Below are 23,059 nucleotides of genomic sequence, written 5' to 3'. Positions count from 1 at the left end.
AGCAGCTCAAGATACAGTCATATATATGTATATATAGAATAAAAAATAAGACATAAACATACATAACATGCATACATACACCTTATACCTACACCTTATACATAAAATACTTATTTGGCATATATATATATATATATATATATATATATATATATACTAGATTCTTGCTGTATCTCAAGATGCATCGTGGAAGGAATTGTGGAATCACAGGATCACATGGAAATGTTCTCAGGCTTCAAGTAATGTGTTTGTTTCTGAACCACCAGTGGTATGGACCAATTGGCATCCTGGTAGGAGCTACTGGCAGTTCCAGGCAGGGTTTAGGTTTGTGTGATGACACGGAGAGGCAAGTGTAGATGCTGCAGCAGGATCACTTATATCAGACCTAGAATGTATTTCTTTATTGAAAGAACTGAAGGCTTTTTTCATTTGGAAAAGATGTTTTCGCTCTTCTCCAGACTGGCTTCAGCAGCCAGTGTTAGATGTGATAGACAGATGGTTCATCCATCACCTGCCAAGTACTTTTTTGAAAGTGCTTGCCCTTTCTGTTTAACAAACCATCTGGCGTGTCAGGAGAGAACATGGTGACATTGCTATAACAAGGTATGGCAGTGTAAGAAATATAAGCTGTAAGACGAATCAAGCAGTAATATATACAATTGCTTATTTCCAAGACATTTCCTGGAAAGAACTGTAAATGTGCCTTAATTACAGAGAAGATGGAGTCAGTGATCAGTTACCACACTTCCAGTTAATTCATTCTAACTAATTGCAAATGTAACCTTGAGAGTTTGTTAGTCAGTGAAAACATGCAAAAATGTGAAATGTGTTGAGAAGAAAGTATACTATATATATAATTTATCAATTCCCATGATAAATAAATATCTATTCAAGTTTAAAACCTTCTAATCAGCCTCTTACTATAAGTGAAGAAGTCCAACAAAAACACACTAATTGTTCTGCCAAAATGAGATTATAGACGTCTAAATATGTATTTTGCTTTTTGCTTTTCTTAATTGGTAGAGGAAGAAAAGGTATGTCACATTGTTCTAAGGAAATACTTCAAGCTTTCAGGGAGCTTAAAATAGAGTAAATGTTTTGACAATGTCCTTCTAATTAGCACCAAATTTAATTATTTTCTTGTGGAAATATCTTGGACATTTTTAAAGGAATATTTCACCCCCAAATCGATTCTTTGTATGTTATTTATACAGTAAGAAAACTTGCATGGACAGGTAGTGTGAGACTGTTTATTTGGAAGTGTTAAATAGTAAGACATTAAGAGGATAAATGAGACTCGGGTTATGCTTTTATGAGTTGTGTGAGAGATGGTTAACAGAAGTGATGATATAGTTTTGTTGAAGTTTAAACGCTGCCCCTGTTTACTTCAATTCATCAAGCATTTTCTCCATTTTATTTGGATTCTTTATTCTTTGTAGAGATATGCAAGAAAACGTTTTCTTTAAGTATTTAATTGATATACAAACAATTGTTTATGTGAAGTATTCCTTTAAGAAAAGACTCAAAAGATGTATATACTGACTTTGAACACAGACTGTTTGAAATAGTACTGATATTTCAGATGCTTTAGTGCTTTAGATGCTCTCCTTATATTCAGTTTTTTCCCCCAAATAAAGCAGTTTTGATATCTGACTAAACTTTTGGCTTGTTTGAAAGCTATCTGATTGTCTGCTTTTGTGTTGCAGTCTCACTGTGTGCCCTGATTTCAGCAGCTACTTTGGCGTCTACTGTGTTATATCCAATAGATATGATGCCAAATCAAGAAAATAGGACCCATGTTATGATGAAACCAAAAATGTCCTTTAGATTCCCACCAGAGTGTTCTCACAGTGCTAAAAGACTCTTTGCAAAGCAGCCAGCGCTTCATGTCCGTGTGCTGTCCGTGGTGCTGAAATCTGACACACACTGTTGCTTCTAACTGCCGCCGCCCTGAGCTTCCACTCACTCTCCACCTCATTAGTCTGCTCCCATACTGCTATCTCACACTGTCCAATGATTAATATACATCTGTCCGTGCAGGCTGAGATATGCATATCATAAAACAAGGGGACAGGAATGCCATTTATTTCCTGTTGATGTGTCTGTGAGGCAGCTCTCTCCCATTTAACCGTGTTCAAAATGGCAGTTACAAGCAGCCGTGGATTTGCATTAGATTTGTATGCAGAGGGTGGAAATAAGCGCTAGATCAAAGTTAAAGAGGAGATTCATTTGATGGGTATTCCTGGAGGGCATGAGTGATGGCCTCCAGCTGATGCACTTGATGAGTTTTCTCAGTATGAAATGTTGGCCTTTAACGTGCTTTAGAGGAGACTTGTTTTTCAAGTGACCGAAAAACATTTGAAGGTCTCAATTTAAATCATCCAGTCAATGTATGATTTTGTTTCCTTTCTGACATTTTGTCAATTATGCATACTAGGTTTTAACTTCAGTGTTTTCAGCCTGGACCTTATTTTCCCTTGTTTTTGTGTCTAACAAGCTGCAATGTAATTCTCCCGGGCAATTCATCTGGATGGATATTTTTCTAAACAGTCATGAATCAGTTGATATTTTGCATCTACTACTGGCTTATTGATGCTTTCATGTTTACTGATGCTAGGTCAATACGATAACTTAGTCAATAATATCTCCTCCTCTCTGTCTGCAGCAGGTCTCTACGCTCTTGCAACAGCATTTTTCTTCAGGAAAAAGTGCTTTAGTATAGGATTTCTTCTCCTCTTTGCCTTGCAGTAGTCATCCTGGTGAAATGGTCGCTGCAGACCCAACGGTCTTCAGGCCCAGTGTCTGGACCAGGCTGCATGAAGTGTTGCTTGACATTTTGCTCGCATAGTTCATAAATGAGCACACACAAACCATTGTTTGTATTCCAAATGTTTTGTACAAAACTAAGCTTTGATTTCTGTATTAAACTCTTCACGGCACTCCTCTTTATAACTCTCAGTCACAGTTTCACGTTCCAAGTCACAAGACTCATTTTTTTATAATGTTTTGAAAATCTGAGCCTGTCAGTGGCAAAAACAAGCACTTTTGTGCGTAAATTGATGATGCACAATGGTCATTTGCCTCAGCCCAGCTGCCAGCTGCAGCGCTAGTGTTCAATACTGGACCAATTTCAAAAATTATTGGTTGTTGCCATTTGTCACTTTGACGCAAAAACATGGGAAAATAAGATCTGGGTTGAAAAATACTGACTATGCCCATTAAGGTTGCAAATATCTTTAGTAATGTTCCGTTTTGCATTAAAGAACTGTGAGGGGAGAAATGGCAATGGCATGCCTTCCAGATGGTTAAAATCTGCAGGTTAAAGGTGTTCAGCACTTTGAGTCACTGAATTAAGACTATAGTAAGTAAACATTCAATGTGACTGTGGAAACTTTTGGACATATCATCAGGCTTTAGATGTCAAACACAGATGTCAGAGACATGTTGTCATGTGTCTGATATAAAGCTGTTGCTACAGTTGCTACTGTTGTAGCTCCAGTGATATAATTAAAGACACTTTGACCTCATATAAGGTCATAAATCTGATGCCTGCAAGAGTAAAGTGACATTGAACACCTTTTATCAGGCTGCTTTCTCTTTATGAATTGATTAGTTGATGGACAGATAATGTGTTTTGATAATCCCTTTATTGTTTGAGTCCCTTTTCAAGCAGACATGGTAAAACATTCTCTGGTTCCAGCTTCTCCATTTGCTGCTTTCATCATTCTCTTGAATATAGTGTCCGTATAAAGCTGTTTGAATGCATTACCTTGACTATTAATCTTGAAAAAAATACACATATATTAATTGAAAATTTGAAAAAGTGTTGGTTGCAGCCCCAACAAACTGTAATGTAATGAAATACAAACACTTAAGTTACAGAAAATGTGCATTCACTCATAGACACAGTGGGGGATCTACAACTGTGTTGGTGAAGTATAAACATTTAAAAATAATAATAGAAAAACATTTAAGTCTGTTTATTGGAATATTGACTTTATATCCCAGGGGTTTGAAAGGAAGTAAGGTTCAGTTAACACATGTTTGGATTGGAAATGACAAGATTAAGACCGTTTATATGAGGTTATTGGTTTTAGGAGAGTTAAGCATTGACATAAAAGAAGAATAACCTGTTGAAAAACTGTGAGTCTACACAGGAAGGTTCACAAAAGCATCAAACATATCTAACTGCACACATTTGATGACTATGATGTTATGAATGAACAATGCTTCATGTTTTCATGCTTTAACGTTGCTAATAAAACATTTCATGTCTAAAACAGACTGAAGGTTTAATTCCCAAGTGTGTAGGGTGCACTGTTGTCGCCAAGTGATCGCCACTCGGCTCTTTCCGTCTCTGTCCGCCTTCTCATTAACATTCCTCACTTGTGGGTGTGATGCTGAAAGGATCTCCGGCGCGCCGAGCGGAGACGCGCAGTGTCTCTGTGCGTTTAGAGGAGGTATCAGCTGCCGGCAGGAGGGGAGCGACAAGGAGGAGCGGAAGCAGAGACAAGCAGACCTACATTGCAGGCGACCATTCCTCCACTGCTGGTGTCCTTTCACAGCTTTAGCCACCTGCAAACAATACCCCGCTCCTTTTCGTGCATATTTCCTTTTTATTTATTTTTTCTCCCCAAGGCTGAAGCTCTCCAATATGTGTCGGATCTAACATCTCCGGAGACATCGAGGAATAGCAGACTCCCCTGGTGGATGTGGACACCTGAACTGTGGACATGGAAAAGATAGTGAATTTATCCGTTTCAGTTCTGCTGGTTTTATGGGGATGCGCGCTTGGAGGCTCGCCCAGTGTTCAAATCGGTAGGTATCCATTAGTTCAAGCCAATTTGGATAAAAAGAAAGCAGCGATTTTGTGCGTAAAATGCTGAGAAAACGCTAGGAAAATGTTTTTTTTTTTGTTTTTTTTTTACAACAACATTATGCAAGTGTAGATTATGTTTGCATTTCGGTTTCAGGGGGACTCTTTCCAAGGGGCGCGGATCAAGAGTACAGCGCATTTCGGATAGGAATGGTTCAGTTTGGCACCTCGGAATTCAGATTGACGCCCCACATTGACAATCTGGAAGTGGCGAACAGTTTTGCTGTAACCAACTGCTGTAAGTCTAACATCTATTTCCCCTCCTTTTTTAAATCTTTCTTACTTCCTTACTACTACTACTAACAACATAGTATGTGTTTTTATTACGAGTTGATAAATGCATTGATTATTACACTTAAGATGCAAATCTTCTGAGCTGTTTTATCGACACACAGCCCAAACATTCCCATCTTTGAAGCTGGGTAGTTGGGGATGAACGAGCATCGTGTAGGCAGGGGGGAAAGTTGGTTTCCACAGTAACAGTCAGTCACATCCATCCCATTTCCATTCCTTCAGATTCACAGATCAAACATCCCTGCAAAAACATCGATCCTGCTCGTTCTTCTCATTCAACCGAGTGATTTTGACTAAAGTGAGAGGAGAAACAATTGGACATGGACATCAACCTATCTCTTGTAATAAATGTCATTTCTATAGGCTACCAATGCTAAAATCTGACTTTTTTCTTGAACTGAAACCGTGACTTTAAAGGAATGTATTGTATCTACCTCTCCACTTTAATTGGATTTTTTCTCTCTTATGTTTCTAGAAGAAAAAAAAAGGCTAGATAGGACCTGCTGAGATGGACATTTTTTGCAGTGTTTACCGATGTCACGTCTTTTACCAGCTCAGAAGGAGCGGTGTTCATGCATTGCTGGCTCCTATAGGACAGCATGCATACACTGATTTAACATGAGGATTAATGGGATGCGATGAATTAAGAGCCGAAGCCCTATAAAGGTTGGCAGATCCTTTGGAAACCTAAATCACGTCACAAAAACAGCCTGTTTCACATCCAACTCCATCACTTCGTTTCACCGTTTTTTTCCCCGATTATACATCGAATACTTTTCAGTTTTAATCTTTCTTTAGTGAAAAGAAACCAAGACGCTGACTATTTTCTTTCATCAAAATGCAGCAAAATGGGTTCTAAGGTCGCTGTTTTTTAATAGCCACGACTCGTACATTTCATTAGGCGGTTGCCAAGCGACTACTCCTCTCAACAGTCCCTTAAACATAAATCAAACGCTTCTGATTGGTGCGCGCACCGCTCCTATCGATTTCATTACCATATAAAAGCTTCCTTCTTGGCGAACCTCTCATCCGGCAGATCACAGCCAGAGCCATGTTGATGTTCAACATACCAATAACACTGTCCCCTGTTTCAAGGCACAAAACACTGTGTACCATTGTGAAAAAAGAGGTTTCTTTGCTAAGATTTTGTTTGGGGACTCTGGAAAATGTAGTTTTCTTTCCATTGAGAGCAGAAAACTACAGAAATATATATCCAAAAGTATGACATTGATGTTTTATCATTGTTTGATTTGTTTTAAATGAATCTCACATAATGCAAAAGTGCTTATTAACCATATGTATGGACATAGCCTATGTATGTATTTCCCCCCTAGTGTGTTTCTTACCCCAAATGTGTTTGTGGTATTACATAAACATAATTCTGACTATAAATTGTTGCTTATAAACACCTAAATTGGTCATCCTAACCTGAATAATGTGCCTAATTTAGACAACTTTGGGTTTTAAGTCTGTCTATCAAATTATTTTTGCATATAATTAATTAACTTACTATAATTCCTTCAAATGTTTTGATTCTGCGAATGCTCCACAAAGGGCAGGAAGTGAACCAAATGCAACAAGTCATAAAGTAAACAAAGCAGTTTAGAAAATGTAATTAAATAGCAGAAATAAAAAATTGTCATTTATAATTTATAGAACAAATTGTGACTTATGGCTTCCACATATCTGTCTACAGATTAACTTGATTACAAATCAGGTCATGTAAAGTCAGAGTTATGGCAAAATCACTGTAATTCAGTGCTTTTATATAGGTATTTAGGGTATTTTGTGTGTGTGTGATTAACTGAATCTCATCAGCTGGCAGTTGTGATATTTCCGACTGGTGGGGTATCAAACTGTGAGGCTGGTTCACTTCCACTTCAACAACACAGTTCAGTTATTGTTGTAACGTTTAAACGGCAAACCTGCTCCCCAGAATGGCGAATGAGTGGGTATAGAAAATGAACAAATGAATGGTAGATTTGTGATGTTGAGCTGAGTGAAAGACATCAAAAATTTAAAAGGCTGTGATTATTCTAAAGGGTTTTTTTGTCCCCTTAACACAGCACCCAGGCTGAATGTGTGCACATGCATACCTTTTAGATTTTCTAAAATGTGTTTTCATGAACTCTACCTTCTTCCTCTAATCGACTGCATGAGTGGGAGTTAGCAGTAGGAGGGGTGAGGGTAGCTGGGGTGAGATGAGGTGGTGGGGGGTTCTTTTTAAGCCGGTAGATGGCAGTCTGCTTCACAATCCACCTCCATGAGTAATTATAGTGCATTAACACCACCACTTTTGCCTTTTGTTAAAATGTTCTTCATGAGACAGTACGCAGTGGGGAGTAAAATAAGAAATATTGAAGCTGAAATGGCATATTGAAAGCTAAAACAATATAACTTCAGGTCCTTGAGCTTTCTGTTGAGCTCCAGGACTTGTCACACACTCCGTTAGGAAGGAACTGCAGCTTCCTGTGGCTGTGTGTCAGGTGGGAGCTTTCATTTTGGATCCAACAAAAGCAGATTTGTTTTTAATGAAGATGGAAACATGGGGACATGTGAGGCTGAATCCGATTTTATTGAAGTGGACTATAGAAGCTAAGTGACACCTTTGCCCTCACAAGGTTGCTTCCTAAAACAGAAAATAAAAACATATTGTTATGAGTGAATATCATTATTCACTCAGTAACACAGCATGCTTTATGAAATAGTATCTATTAGATATTTGCTGACTGATATCATATATTAATTTAAATAATTGCATGCTTTATTGGTCTGATAAAGTTTATAAGTCTTGTATCTCCTTGCAAGTCCAATATAATTCAGTAAAGACATTATTTAAGATTATGAAATAAGACTCAGAACATATGAATCCATAGCCCACAGACATATCACACTCTGGCTGTACTTGGCCTGTGCGGCAGCATACTTCATCAGTGCTGTGTGTCAGAGACAGTGGGAGGGAGGATGATACATTCCTCCATCAATAACAGTTCATCTGGACAGGCCTGCATCTGCTGCCAAGACCAGGGGAGTCATTCGGACTGTGTGTGCGCATGTACAAATGTGCAGTTATATTGGTGTGCTGTCCACCCAGAGCAATATATTGAAAAGATTCTCGTTCAAACTTCCAAGAATAGAATCACCTCTGAGACTCTCTGTGGTTAAATGACTAATGCAGCCGAAAACACCACACGGCTGTTGAAAATAATAGGTATTTATGGGGCCATGTTCTGTATCTGTAGGTACAGGACAAGATTTTGGTATTGTAAGCATTCTGGTTTCTGTCTTTTTAGTATTGACAATCACATTTGAGCAGGCATTGGTTGCATACATGTAAAACAGTCAGTGTGGAGAGCAAAAAAACTGGCTAAAATACAATTTAAGAAACCATCGGCTATCGTCTGACGACAATTTGGCTTTTTATTAGCTTTTCTTTTTATTTATTTGCATTTATATGCAAATATCTACACACTTAATATACATTAGCTGAAATATTGTCTTGACCTAAAACACCACCAAAAAGTCACTGAAGTTATTAATTGGATTGTAAGCAATGACTGGTAAATAGAGACAAAAAGTCCTGGTCTGGATATCAGAAATCCCATATCTGGATATATGCTAGAAACCCAGAAATATTGTTAGTTGCACTAAGAGGTTAAATCATTGCCAGACAACGGTTTGGCAGCTGTCAGGATGTTATGTTGTCAGGTTATGCTAGCACTAGTTAGCTTGGTGAGCAGGGAGCATCCATGATTCAAAATGAACAGCTGACACCTAAGAGTCTTTTAGCACAACCAAACACTGAACAGAATATTGTGAGGAAAGCAAAATGTTACCATTTACTGTGATGGAGACCATAAACTCATAGGGTCATTGAAAGGTCACTTGTATGGCCATGGGTCACAGAAAATTGAAGTCGGCAAGTTCATTCTTGCTTATGCTGAAGTTTATAACATCAATGTGAACAGAATCACAGATTGCCAAAAGACAAGCCAAGGTTCTGCAATGAATAAAGAAACCTTATATAGTATCTGTTGTTTAAGCGTGTTATTTTTTGTGTGCATGTGGATGTGCCGTATCAGTGATATCTCCAAACCCCCTGAAGTTTGGGCCAATCAAAAACCCTGATATTCCAGAGGAAATATTCTTTTTGTATTTGAAGGTCCAGGTGTTAAGACCCTCAGTTACGCGGACCCTAACATCCAGCTTGGCCCTCCACATACGCACAGCACAGGCCAGATTATCAGTACAGTGGATACACAGACATAAATGTATATTGAATTTGAAATGTCCGTAGTTATATAAAGAGTTTGTTCCATGTTTGCATAAGAAAAACCATTTGACAGTAATTTTCATATTGAAAGTTTATTCATGCCAGTAATTCAATTAAAAAAGCGGAAATAACACGTTATGTAGATCCATTGCACACAGAATAAAACATGTCATGTCTTAATTTATTTAATTTCTTTATTTATAAAGAAAAACTAAAAACTAAAATTCAGTGTCTCAAAAAATTGAATATTACGAAAGACCAATTTTAAAAAGTATGTTTGAACTGGAAATGTTGGCCTATGAAAAGTATGTCATCTATATGACTCAATACTTGGTTGGGGCTATTTGACTTGAACTACTGGAAATTGACTTTTCCATGACATTCTAATGTATTGAGATACGCCTGTGCATACAATCTGACTTCTTGTTGCAAACAGTGGAGTCGTCCCCTGTTGGCCATTAAAAAGAATACAGGTGTAAGACTGCTTGGTCTTGACAAATCAAGAGGTGACAAGATGTTTCTGAGAGGTTGTGAGATAATTATCTCGCTTGTAAATAATTAAAAAGGAAAAAGTATTTTCTCTACTCCTAAATTCTGGCCTCACATTATTATTCAACTTATTCAAATGAAACAAAAAGGGAAGTCATTCTTCAATTGAACTCTGAATTCATAATTGTTCACCCTCTGATGAGGGGTCACACGTAGACATCGCTCTGTATTAAAGGGTCAAAAGCACAATTTGTTGAGATCTCTGAAGCCAATATTTAGTATGAATGTCCAATTATTGGACTGCAGAACACAGCTACAGTTTTTTCATTTTACAAAAAATATGCCACCTATTTTGGCAACTTTCATGTTACATGAACGACTGAGGCAAACATCACAGCATCTTCCTCTCTACTCACACCTTTTTTTGTAATTGGTCAAACCACCTACAACACTGCAGCACAGGATCATTGAAAGGCATTCTGGGTACCATAGCAAATTAATAAATTATTTGTATTTTAATTATATTAATGTTAAACAGCAGTGTGAACTTATCTACAGTCTGGATGAACTTTTCTGTTTATGCATGGAAAATGATGCATATTAAACTTTCCACCTGGCTATGTGCATGTGTGCCGCATGAAACTTTATATTCTCTATACCATGCGACTTTGCTTTTATTTCTCCCACGTCCTTCAAAGCAAGCCACCTTCCCTCTGTGAGCAACAGAACAGTTTGAGGTCACTGACAGCCGGCCGGCGATTTAACACTTCAAAGTTCTAGTTTGTCATGGTTGAATCATGTCATACCGTAATTTCATGCATCTACATGCACATAGCATCTCAGAGACGCACGCATTCAGGGACCTTGCTGAATGATCAAAAGCTTAAAGCATCCATATATGCGCAGCACAGCATTGGTTATAGCCAATTTATTGTTCACACTTAATTAAGTGCATTCTCCTCCAATTCAGAGGGAGCTGTGAAATATTAAATAGGCCTGGGAGCTGGCCGGTCAGAAATGAGGCTAAAGAACCCTCTGTGGATCTTTGCCTGCCCTGAATACAGCCCCCAACCAAGCCCTTATCACTCTGTCCTCAAAAAACACAAGACTGAGATAGCATCAGTTACAGCATGATTCCAAGGCTCTCAGCTGGAAGTCCCCTCATGTCTCATATCCGATGACTTACTTTGTTCATTGCCTCCGTGATGAAGGTGGCTTTAAAGCCTTTTTGCCCAAAGCTAGGCAGGAAGAAGACTTGTTTGTCCTCCAGCAATAGTGCATTTCAGAATCCACCAGATGAACAGACTACATGTTTCAGCCAGAATAGGACCTCAAAATTATGACTTATTTACTAGATGGACTATCAAGACAAAACTAAACCTCACACAATCTTACTGTCACTACGTCTTGTGTGTGTTTTAGCACAAATTTGATGGTTCACTTTAGAAATATGTTTCACAGCAAAAAATAAACCAAACTCACCATAACTTAAATCATTTTGCTACTTGCTGTTTTCCAGAGTTTCAACTGACAGTCTAGAGTTAATTGAGTTTCTTAGAGTCAACTCAATTGTCATCACACAACATCAATTTGTATGTTAAAATGATGAGAACTGAGTTGACTTCATTGGTTGATGAAGACTATGATCTGTGGTTGAAAGCCCTTAGAAAAACGGCTAGTAAGTGAACCTTGAGTTAAAGATGCAATGTGTAAGATATGACCAGAATTTAATTCAAATGAACTGACATTACAGAATGTAAAAAAAGTAGTAAAAAGTTTTGGTAAGACGTCTCTGTGTCGTATTGCAGAGATATACTGAAAGTAGCATGCTAACCAGCTAGCCTTTGCGTTTCCTTACTTATAATACTACTTGTGCCTGAAGAGGCAGTAGTGTGTCACTGTAGTGTCCAGTCTGCCCTCAGATAGGACGAAGAAGTAAAAATAGCTACACTGTTACATCAGTTTACAGATTTACACCTAAAACTAAAATGAAGTCCTACACTCAAACTCAGATTCTGCAATTAAGAATCTGTTGCAATGGATGGGTCCTGGAAGCGTCTAGCTGCATTTTGGTGGAGATTCCTCGCTCGGCGGAGGCGTTTAATAAAATGAAAGGAACACACAACAGACACTCATGTTTGAAAATGTGTCACCTGTTTGAAAGTAGAGTTGGCAGCAAATTCAAGCACTTTATTTAAAATTTTAAAAAATTGAAAACATCCCATTAAAACGCAAGTTTTTTCAAAGATAATGGAAGTGCCATTACTACAATTACATCAAGCTGAAATACTGCCTCCCATTACCATTATTTAAAGAATATGTTCATGCTTAACTCCACTGTTTTTTATTCCCCTTTTGTTGTTGTTAGGTTGTTTTCTTAGCATGTAGCATATATGCACATTGCACATAAGTATCCAGTTACTATTCATCCCCGTATCGTCACAATGAAACACCGCCACTTGATGCTAAATATCGTTTATTCACGATGTGACACAGAATCGATGCAGCTTGAAGCCACCTAATAGGCTTTCAGTGCCAGATGGAGAGTACCATCCTTTAGCTGAGCGTGCTTACAGCACAGAAATCCAGCTAGGAGTTAGGTTTCATTCATTAGTTTACAGTGTTACAATATAAACACATTTCTCTCGTGTCTTAGGTACCAGCGCTTTGTGTCTGGCACCAGTGCCACAAGACTTATTTCTTTGGATGGCAAAGCAAGATCAAGAGATTGTCTCCTTAGAACACAGATCCTTATCCTAAAAAGATGTAACCAAAGCTTTATCCTTGGCCCTATATCTAGATGTCCCCTCTCATATCTTTCATTTGAAATATAAAAACAACTCGTTCATTATTCTACAACCTTTTATCAAGCCCAAAAAGCTTGCACGGCAACAACAGCTACAACACCGACAACGCCACTTAGTCTCCCTGTTTCAGTATGTGAATAAGTCAGGTTTCAGAGCGGGGCTGTCGGCGCAGCAGAAGCCAAATCTATCATAAGAGTCAGGCACTGTGTCGTGGAGAGGCAGGGTGGCTAGAATGATTATAGATCAGCTGTCATCTCAAACTCATCACTGATAAGATGAAGAGCATCGTTTCACAACTGCATCCATAAAGCTGGAGGTTGAATGGAGGTTCAGTAGCAGCTTCAAGACACGTAGAAACACCAGCAGATGGTCATATTTACATTTCAGTTTAAAGATTCAGTGTAGAAAAATATAAATGAATAACCAACCAAGACAACCAAGGTAATTTGACAAAAAAACAACAAAAAAAAAACCTTCACACACATTTCCTTAAAAACAGGATCAAAAACTGAGAAATTTTATTTTATTGCAAGTAATCTTAATATATATATATATATATATATATATATATATATATATATATATATATATATATATATATTTTACAAGTAATTTAAGTTAATTTAATTTTGAATTGTATTTCATTTTTGCCATCTTTATAGTTTATGTACAGGAAAATTATCCATATTATTATTATTTGTATTTTAGAGTTCATAAGCAGGTGGACTTTGAATATAGTTTGATATTTACTGTTTTTTCTACAAAGTAAAAGCATCAGTAAAACACTTTTTAAACCAAGCAAAAAATGTTTTATTTAAAAAATCGAACTGTATGAGAACAGGACTAGCTTTTCACAGGTGTTACTTTAGGTCTATCTGAATCAGACACTCAATTCTGTTGTCAGTTTGAAGTGAGCTTAACTGAGAATGAGTCAAATCTCCTTTAATTTACTTAATAACCTTTTCTGTTGAAGTGGGATGCTCATTGGTATGCATAGAAGAGAATCTGTCTTTCCCATCATTGTGGTGATTAAGATTTGATCTGGTTGCCTTGTCTGGTCTTACAGGGTGTTCTTGTCAAACTTATTAGGAGTTAAGTGTGTGTGATTGTGTGTGTGTGTGTGTGTGTGTGTGTGTGTGTGTTGACAGAGAAAGAGAGAGAGAGAGAGAAGGTGAAAGATAAATAAATAGGTAAAATAAAATGACTTTTCAGTGTGATAAGCAGAGCAGGAGAGCAGTGAGCAGACAGACAAGTCTGCATGCTCTAATTGTATGTCTCCCTGAGCAAAAATGTAAATGTATTGTAAATCTAGAGCGACTGTCTTTAGGCTGCCTGTGTCCTTTAAAAAGGGCAGAATGACTCAGGCTAAAGGTGGATACAATCGGGGGAAAATCTTGGAGTGCCTATATTTTGACAGCAGAGAAGGTGTTTGCCTCCACTGTAACCAAATAATAAGGATATTAATCTTGTAATACTTTAATTCATAAAGAGTACATTTACTGTATTTAAATGAGGGACAGGGCACGGCAACAACTGAGAATGCTTTGTTCAGCATTATACATAATGATTTCACATTTTCTAATTAGAAGCATAATTCATTATTCTGCGTAATGTTGACTCACATAAACTGTTTTCCCACCTGCTTAACCTTTTGTTAAAGAATGAATCTCTGTAAAAACCTACATTGTCATGCCTCCAAACAGCCCCATAAATCAACATGCAGGGCTGATGAATACATTTCCTTGAAGGTCTGCTCCTTTTTTTTCCAGGCCTTTCTCTTAACTTTGTCCACTTAATTTAGAGCTTTGATCTCGTTGAAACATTTCTTTATATTGTCAGCGGGGCTGCGAAGAAATGTCTGTTTTGCAGACAGTTCTATTGTGCTCTTGTAGGAACTTGTCCCTGATGGTTTGCCTGCTTAGACAAAAGGTCTCATCTGGACTGTGGCCAACGCATCTCAGCAGCTGCTGGCTTGTCAGTTGCATTTTCTACAATCGTAAAGACATTTTTTCATGCATCAAAAGGTGCAAGCTGGGAGACTGATATTAAAGTGTCCCATGTGGCCTGCTCCTATACATACTAAAGAGACAGTTCACACTTAAATAAAAAATACATATGTTTCCTCTTACCATTAGCGCAATTTATCAGTCTAGGTTGTTTTTTGTTTGATGTCAACCTTTCCTGGAATATAATGTAACCTTATGGCACTTCATGTGTGGTGCTTAAAACTCCATACAAATTAAATACATTATAAAACCTCAACAGCAATTTGTCTTTCCAGCAATCAGACTCTGAAACCTAAAGACCTTGTTGTGAGCAGTTTCATGTAGGATCAATTTTCTTTTTCTGGTGATGTTCCTTCATGAAACTGCTCACAACAGGGGTTTGAGGTATCATTTCTCTAAAGAGATATTGCTGCTGAGTTTTTCTGATTCTTTTTTTTTTTTTTGAGGACCACAAACCAGGTGTCATATTGTCCCATTATATTCAAGAGAAGGCAGATCTCTACGAACAATATCTCATAATACTCATACCAAACTCATACCAAAACAATGTAGATTAATAAAAAGAACGACGGGTAAGAAAAAAAGAGTTTTGATTTGGTGAAGAACTTTCCCTTTTAAGGAAAAAAACAAACATCTTGGTGATTTTCTACACATTGTGATGCATTTCAAGGGTTACTTTGTTATGACATGTTGTAAAGCTGGACTCATATTCTCTTTGTCTGCCTTGTCTTCTATAGTTTCTGATTTCCCACATTTCCCAAAATAACTTTCATCATCAGCTTCAGAAAACAGAGCCGAATTCTATTGAAGGGGAGGGCAATCCCAAAAGCAAAACCTAAATTGTTAAGAGGAGAGAATAATAAAAAATTAAAAAATCCTTCTGCAATAGGTATCTGCGTTTCGAATAGGCCCTTTTCTCTGCAGACATTTTGACTTGTCACAATGGGAGAAGCACGCATGTAAGTAGTTAAATTAATGATGGCACAGTTCCATTTTGCTGCTTTGATTTTAGGATGCTGGTATTGTGAATGCTGGCTCCCTGTCACTCTCACTCGGGCGCTTAAATAGAACAGAACCATTGTTAATGTTATCAGTGACACTGTGATTTTCCTACTATGACAAGTTGAAATGTCTGCTGTGAAACAGACCTGTTGTTGAAGGGTGCTGCAAAATGGTGAGTAGAAAAATTATCTTTTTTTAGAGTCTGATATTTATATTTATTTATGTCCCACAAAGGTTATCGACTTAACCCACCTTGATATGTATGATAGATCAGTCAAAGCTAATTTAAATCCACCTTAAATTAAAATAAAAATAGGCAACATGATGAAAAAATCACGGCACAATGTGAGAATACATTTTTGGAAAGGATCATGAAATGTTCAAACGTGTTCTCTCTGAAAGCTTGTTTTATGTTTTATATTTAAGTTTCTGTGTGATCTGTGTTTAATCTGGCTGCAGGACAAACTTCCCCCCCCGGAGACAGTTAAGCTTCCAATGAGAGAACTGTTTATTATGATCACAACCGGATGACTGAAGTTTTGAGTGTTTAAGAGTGAACTCTCACAGGAAGAGTGAATTTGGTTTTCAGCCATGTGTCCGTCTTGCTCCCCTGCTGCCTGGCACTGAGATCATGTTTGTCCACATTAAAGGAGCCGTATGTGTTTCCCCATATGCAGACCAGTAGGGCCACAATCTGTGGGTGCATGCTTTGATCTCCCCCGTCCCTTGGGTCAGTCAGGGATAGATTAAGTGCAATGTAAATGGAGTTCATGGATTTGAACAGTTTGAACAGGTTTTTTAGGGTGGCTGTGCAGCAGATGTTTCATTGTATGTTTGTGTCAAGAAGGTTTGTGTGGGGGTGTTGCTAAAAATTTCTGTTTCTTTTTTATTTATTTTTGTGTCTATTATCCTCCTGCTGCTCACAGAGATAGAAAAAAGAAAAAGAGCAATCTGTCCCCAACTTGCAAGGTTATTGTTATAGCAATTAAAAAACGAAGAAAATAAACAATAACAGCAGAAAGGGGTCCAAAACCACCAAAAAGTTAAGAATAAGATAATATAAGATAATAAGATTACTCAACTTCTCTGTTTCAAATCTGTTTTGTTTATTACTTGCACTATATCTATTTCATATTTGGATATATCTCTGCCAATCATTTGAGCATCAGCCAGAAAAACTGAATTCGAATAACACTAACTCTCTTGTATAGACAGAGGGCTAACTAAATCATTTCATTTGAAACAGAATCATCACCCTGCATACTATTACTATGTGATGGCTAGACAAAAACAGCAACAACTTTAGAAATAAAGAGCCACAGACTTTGAACTCTAAACTACATTTGATTTTTAGCCAGCGTGTCCTTACTAAGAGCTGGGAACAGGTTTTATCCATGCAAGCTGCAGTTACCAGCAGAATGTGTTTATATTGTGTCTTATGTCTTGTGCCAAGCAAACATTCCTGCCTACTTTATATCTATAAAAGCTGGTGATGTGGTGTGTGTATCATTTGTAAATTTCACTGCTCTGAGCACCACAAATGAAATCATCATCACCATAAACTCGACATCATCTGCATGGCTAGATACTATTACAGCTGATTAAGAAAATGTTGCTTTTTTATGCTGATGAACTGGCTGACTGACTTAATGGGCCATTCAGTAGCTCTTTATCTTTGTGGACCTCCAGTGGTATTACTGTAGTAGAAGTGGTTAGCAGAAATGGCAACAATGCTAACAGTGAAGCGCTTAATCCTCAGGTTTTCAAGAACAAATTAATCAAACCCAAAACAATATTGTACAGTGCTTTGTGCAAAAAAACAACTAAAGCCTAAAATATAGCAGATAGCATATTGAATAGCTAATGTCTAACGCTCAGACAATGTAGAATTCAACAGTGAAACTAATTCAAAGAGGGATCAACCTCAAGGATAGACAAGTATGTAACCAGTGCTCGTTCATGGACAATGACACAGATAGATGGGAGAAAATGAAATAAATACAAGTGAGATATGACGAGGCAGACACAGATAGGACTTGGGCCAGCAGCAGACCCACAAAAGCTAGGTCAGCACCCCTGTCCACTGGCAGGTGATATAATTGTGTGTAACAGGTGTGTGAGAGAGGGGGCAAACAAACAGACATGTACACACACACCGAGCAGCTATATTCAGCCACGTACACACTCAGGCAGCAGGCAGGTAGATAGTGTTCTGTTGCAGCAGGCAAGAGGCAACTCAGGACTGCTCCTAACTGTCATGTCTAATTTAAACACAGTGAAACTGAAGTCAGACAAGAGGCTGTCGGTCCTGAAGTGGACAAGAGGAAGATTGGTCATGTACAGGTGGGCTCTGAGTTTGGAACATGATGGGTTTCGACACACAGTATGATGCAACAGTCAAGTGCAGCACACGCAGTTCAAAATGACACAAGCTGGGAGAAAAAAACTGCCCACACTTCTTAGCAGCTCTACATCGCTCCTGCTGTGATAAAACAGCAGGACAAACACTGGGAGAAGGGGGCAGCCGCAAAAAATATCTGACATTTTCTGATTTCAACATTTGCTGGCCAGAACGAAAACAGAGTAATGGCATTAAATCCAATAAAATACCTCCAAATGTTGACCTTTTGTTCGCTCTTAGCTGTGCCTATAGGATTCCAGTTGATAGACACAGGGATTTTCTGATTTGTATCAGGCTGTTACCTCCGCCAAGGAGGTTTAGTTTTCGGTTTGGTTTGTTTGTTGGTGTTTTTGTCTTGTCTGTGAGCAGGATTACGGGAAAACTACCAGCCCAATTTTTTTTTTGCAGAATTGTGTACAGATCAGAATTACAGAGCAGATACACAAATTATTTTTCACTTTTGTTAACATTGCGAGATAGGGCACTTGTTCTTCATGGACATCTGTGCTCTCCAAGTGCCCTTTTTACTACTTGCACCCTGGTGAAATTCATGGCTTTTTCACAAATGCAAAAATTGCAAAATATTGGAAGACTTATCAAAGAAGGGTAATAACTTCAAACTATCTTTAACATTCAGCCTTTCAACTATCAACACCCAGCAGGTCAAGATTGATTAAGTATTTTAGCACTAATATTAGTATTTTTGTAAAGTTTGATGATGATGATATTTTTTGCGCAACACTGATGCAGTCTTATTCCTAGTCTGAACCAAATGTATTGGAATACCTTGCCAATACCGCCGGTTCCCTCATATAACATTTTGTACTTTAGGTTTCACAAGAAACGTGATGCTTACCTTTAGTGCTTTAGCCTGACATCACTCATAATTACTACGGCCACTAGACGGCGTTGCCAACAATACTTCGAATACACTGACAACAACCTGCTGCACCTTCTAGAAGGTGGAGTAGGCCCTACTTGGCCATACTTATAGTATGATAACTGTTGATGAACCCCCATTCAGTAATCCAATAATGACTGAATTGTGGTGGACTTACTGACTGAATGGCTATCCCCAGTCTGATAAGGAAACAGAAAAACCAGACAATAAAACAGTGTTTTGAAGGAGATTTACAGTCTGATCTATACTACAGGCCAATATAATGTCAATAGAGGGAATTAGAAGATATTCATTACAAAGATATAGACAAAGAAATAAGAGGACTCTGCCAGTAGCCATCCCAATTGCCAAATTGTTATTCAGACGTCATTACAGAAACTTGGCTCAGTTTATCAGCCTCCATTAAGCTGCACTTGTTCAATCAAGGGAAGTTTGACTGAATGGAGTTCGGAAAACACCTATTGAGAGTAAAACCATTCATAATCTTCACTATTTATACTACATTACTATCCTAATCACACTTAATACCTCGCACTGCTTTACTCTATTTTTTCCTTTCAGCCATGCAAAAACATTACTGCTGAGAAAAATATGAGTATGTCATGGTCCACTGTTCTGTCAGCATAACAAATTCTGTTTTGTGTTGTTCCTGCACAACAAAGCAGCCGTCTGTACAACAGGGTTGTTTGTCAAAAATAGTCAGATTTGCATGAAAATCCCCCCCACACTGAGGAAGACATCAAATCCCATGAAAGGGCTGCAGCTGCAACCTCAATCTTACTTTTTAATGCTCACTTTATTGTTGAAAACCGAGGCCTCCGGAAGGTCACAAGTCCATCTGCTTCCTTTTGAAGTAAGAGAATTGTGTAATCTCCGTCTTTCTCTACAGGATATTTCACTGGCACTTCTTTAAAGCTTTGACAAAGACACAATGTCAAAAGTGTTTTAAGCAGTACGAGGGAGCTCTGTGTATTAAATATGAAGACATTCTCAGAAGTTGCTGTCCTCCTCTCATGTTTCATGCAAATAACAGTCACTGTGTTCCCATCAACTCCTTTCTGACATCCAGAAATGTTTAATTATGTCGTGTCCTCTAGAAAGTGTAGCATGGTATAGTATAGTATACTGTTCATTTTGGCCAGTAATTTACTGTATTTAAAAAAATATAAGAGGCATGCTTTCATTTCTAATTATCCTGTCTTATAAGTATATCCTATAATATTCAAAATAAGAATCCTCCATGTTTTCTGTTATTTGCTCCTTTTAGTTTACAGTTGTTGCTGTGATGTCAACGCAAACCTTACCTTTTTATAAACGGTACTATATGCTCATACTGTAAACTTCCATAATACTAATTCGATTTATACAATAACAAAGTCTTTCTTCTCGAAAGAGAAACTCAGAACAAGAGATTGGTGTAAATCTATGTTGGACTTTTCCACTTAATTATACAAAAACTAATTTAGTCTTTATACTATTAAGTGGAAAAAGTAATTCCACCCTTCTTTATTATGTTGTACCCTGCCTTTATTAGATTAGGTTGCCCTGGTCCCTGGTTAGTATTCATTTATTAAATACATGCTTTTATTTGATAAATAATAGCAAAGACTAATGTAGAATGTAAATCAACCGAATATGATATAATGGCAAAAGCGGATACTTGATTTTGGAAATAGTTCTCCCCCAACATAAATGACCCCACAGGTTATTTGACAAGCAGTTTATTATGACCCATATCTACATTTATTACTTGGCAACAACCTCTAGTGGGCGTAGTAATAATGACCAGTGAGTTAGTATAAAGAGCGACAAAATTTGCGTAGGGAGAAGATTTGTATGATTGGATAGGTAAAAAAAACCCTAGGACTTTCACCCAGAGGTAACGACACTTCACAGCGTGACACATTTTTAAGTAACCAACATATCTACAATAGGTCACTTCCAGTATTATGGTTGTCCTTGTAACTACTTTACTTTTACATGCATCTATTTAACCTTAAAATGTATATTTTACAACGCCCGACTAGGAACTGTTTAACCATAACCATAGAGAAGTAGTTTAGCCTAAACTGAACAAAACTATAGCCTTTCGAATGAAACTGAAAGTGAATGTAACGAGACAGTGACCAGCCGTTGAATAGGCTGATTAAAACTGATTGTACCTGCTAGAAGGTGGTATCTACTAGCCTATAGTAATGGGAAGATAAGTGCTGTCATCACTGCTGCAATAGAAGTAATATATCTAAGATTGCATTCATAATTTAAAATGTAATTTTCACCACATGATGTCACCTCTGAATGTATAAAATCAAGCAATAAAGTGAATGGATGATAGATAGTGTAGATGGTTACTTGAAGGTCAGGGACAGAGGGAGGAGCTAAAGGCCATGAAAGCGGCGAGGAGTCAAGGGGTCAAACGGAGACGGAGAACTGATGAGCAAGTCACTGAAAGTGACCCCGGGAGGTGATATTCAGGGGGGGCAACTTCCTCCCCCTTCCATCTGTGGCTCCTCTAATGAGAAAGCGAGAGAAAGAGCAGAATGAAAATGTGAGACAAACGGGAGATGCACCTAAATATCCAGCTTATCTGTGATATAAAATGTACTCTAAACGGGAAGCATCAAAGACAGGATCATGTGTATTGTCTCTTCTCTCTGAGTTGCTCCTTATTCATCTTCAGCAAATGCTCAGTGTCTGGTTGCTATGGCAGCTGCTCCCTCAGATGCTGGATGAAGCTGTGTTTTTATAGATGTAACTAATTTTGCTCGGGCGGGTTCCAAGATCATTAGAACATAGAACAGCAGAACTGAAGTCTGCTTTGGTATTTCCACTAAAGGTCAGTGGACGTACGGCATGTTTTATTACAGGAGGCAGATGAAATGCGAACAAAGTAGCCGTATGTGATGTATGGGTTGGCTTCCAGGAATCAATAAGGCTGAAGAATTCTGTATTGTGCTTAGTGGGATGGATTGTTGTGTGTATGCACTGCAACACAGCATTCTCTTACTTCAGATCTAAGATGTAAGCCTGAGACTGTTTTTAAGGCAGGAAATATATAAAAATATGATCAAAGCACTGCATAATTATCACAAATAACCTACTAATTAGCCTTTATAGACAGATGCTACTAGTGTTTTTTTAACCTCCTCGCACGATTAGATGTCGCTTAATCAGAAGTTTGAGTGTCTTACGTTGGAACAATAATAGTTTTGGTGAGGAATGTGCAGAGTTAAATCAGCATCCATTAAAAGCTGTCTCTTAGAAGTTTCAATCCAGATCAGTGTTTAAAAAAGGTTTTCACATGGCTGAACAGGGAATTACAACGCAATTGTCTTGATAAGCAAATTACTCTGAGTGCAACTCACTCATCCTCACACATCACTGAATTGAAGTTTATTTAAAGGTAAATAGCTTTTCCTGGCTTCATTAGAATATATCAGGACAGCTAGGTGCTATTATTTGCATATGATTAGTGTCATGTCACTAACGTTAATGCACTTTTACAAATTCAGGCGGCAGAATAAGAGAGGGAGATTTAAAATAAAGTGTTTTTCAATTGTTTTTGAGGATACTTTATTACTTGTATGCTGTTTTAAAAAGGGATCCGACACTGATGCAAGTTTATTGTAGGAGATGTTGTAAAGGATTTTTACATGTTAACAGATAACCCTGGTGACATCTCTTGGCTTATTTTTTCAGACTTGCAAAATGCTCCTCAAGACCTACAGAATTATACAAAATGTATGCACTGTTTTAATTGGAAAAAGTACTTATCGTGAGTAGTACATTGACTTTTATGTATGACATCAGTGGGGCTGTTTTTATGTTGTTCATGCTATTGATTGAAAATTCACAGGAGAAAAGCTGGCTGGTACAGCACATTTTTAGCTGGCGGTAAGTGATGCAGCTAGTCAGCAATCCAGCTCAGTCAATATCTGTCATATACAGGTTGTTCAGGCAGTTTCTGAGGCTCCACGCGCTCCTTACTCCCCATCCCTTCAGCTGAAGTG

The 23,059-nt window shown here is 37.9% G+C and overlaps 1 protein-coding gene across 3 annotated transcripts in view; it reads left to right on the top strand.

The window, feature by feature from the left end:
- Window positions 1-4,460: 4,460 nt before the first annotated feature.
- The window catches only part of gria2b (glutamate receptor, ionotropic, AMPA 2b), a 57,613-nt gene continuing 39,014 nt past the window's right edge, over window positions 4,461-23,059 (top strand). For 2 of the 3 annotated variants that reach the window (XM_059345592.1, XM_059345591.1), the window contains exons 1-2: window positions 4,464-4,818; window positions 4,974-5,114. In XM_059345592.1, coding sequence (XP_059201575.1) covers window positions 4,734-4,818; window positions 4,974-5,114 — 226 coding nt within the window. In that variant the 5' untranslated portion in view covers window positions 4,464-4,733. Of the gene's footprint in view, window positions 4,819-4,973; window positions 5,115-23,059 lie in introns of all 3 variants that reach the window. The other variant, XM_059345593.1, reaches the window with a different exon arrangement.

Source organism: Centropristis striata, chromosome 12 (genome assembly GCF_030273125.1).
Source record: "Centropristis striata isolate RG_2023a ecotype Rhode Island chromosome 12, C.striata_1.0, whole genome shotgun sequence".
In the NCBI taxonomy this organism is placed as follows: Eukaryota; Metazoa; Chordata; class Actinopteri; order Perciformes; family Serranidae; genus Centropristis; species Centropristis striata.
The sequence above is the reverse complement of the archived record's forward strand: the minus strand, read 5'-3'. Positions and strand labels throughout refer to the sequence as shown.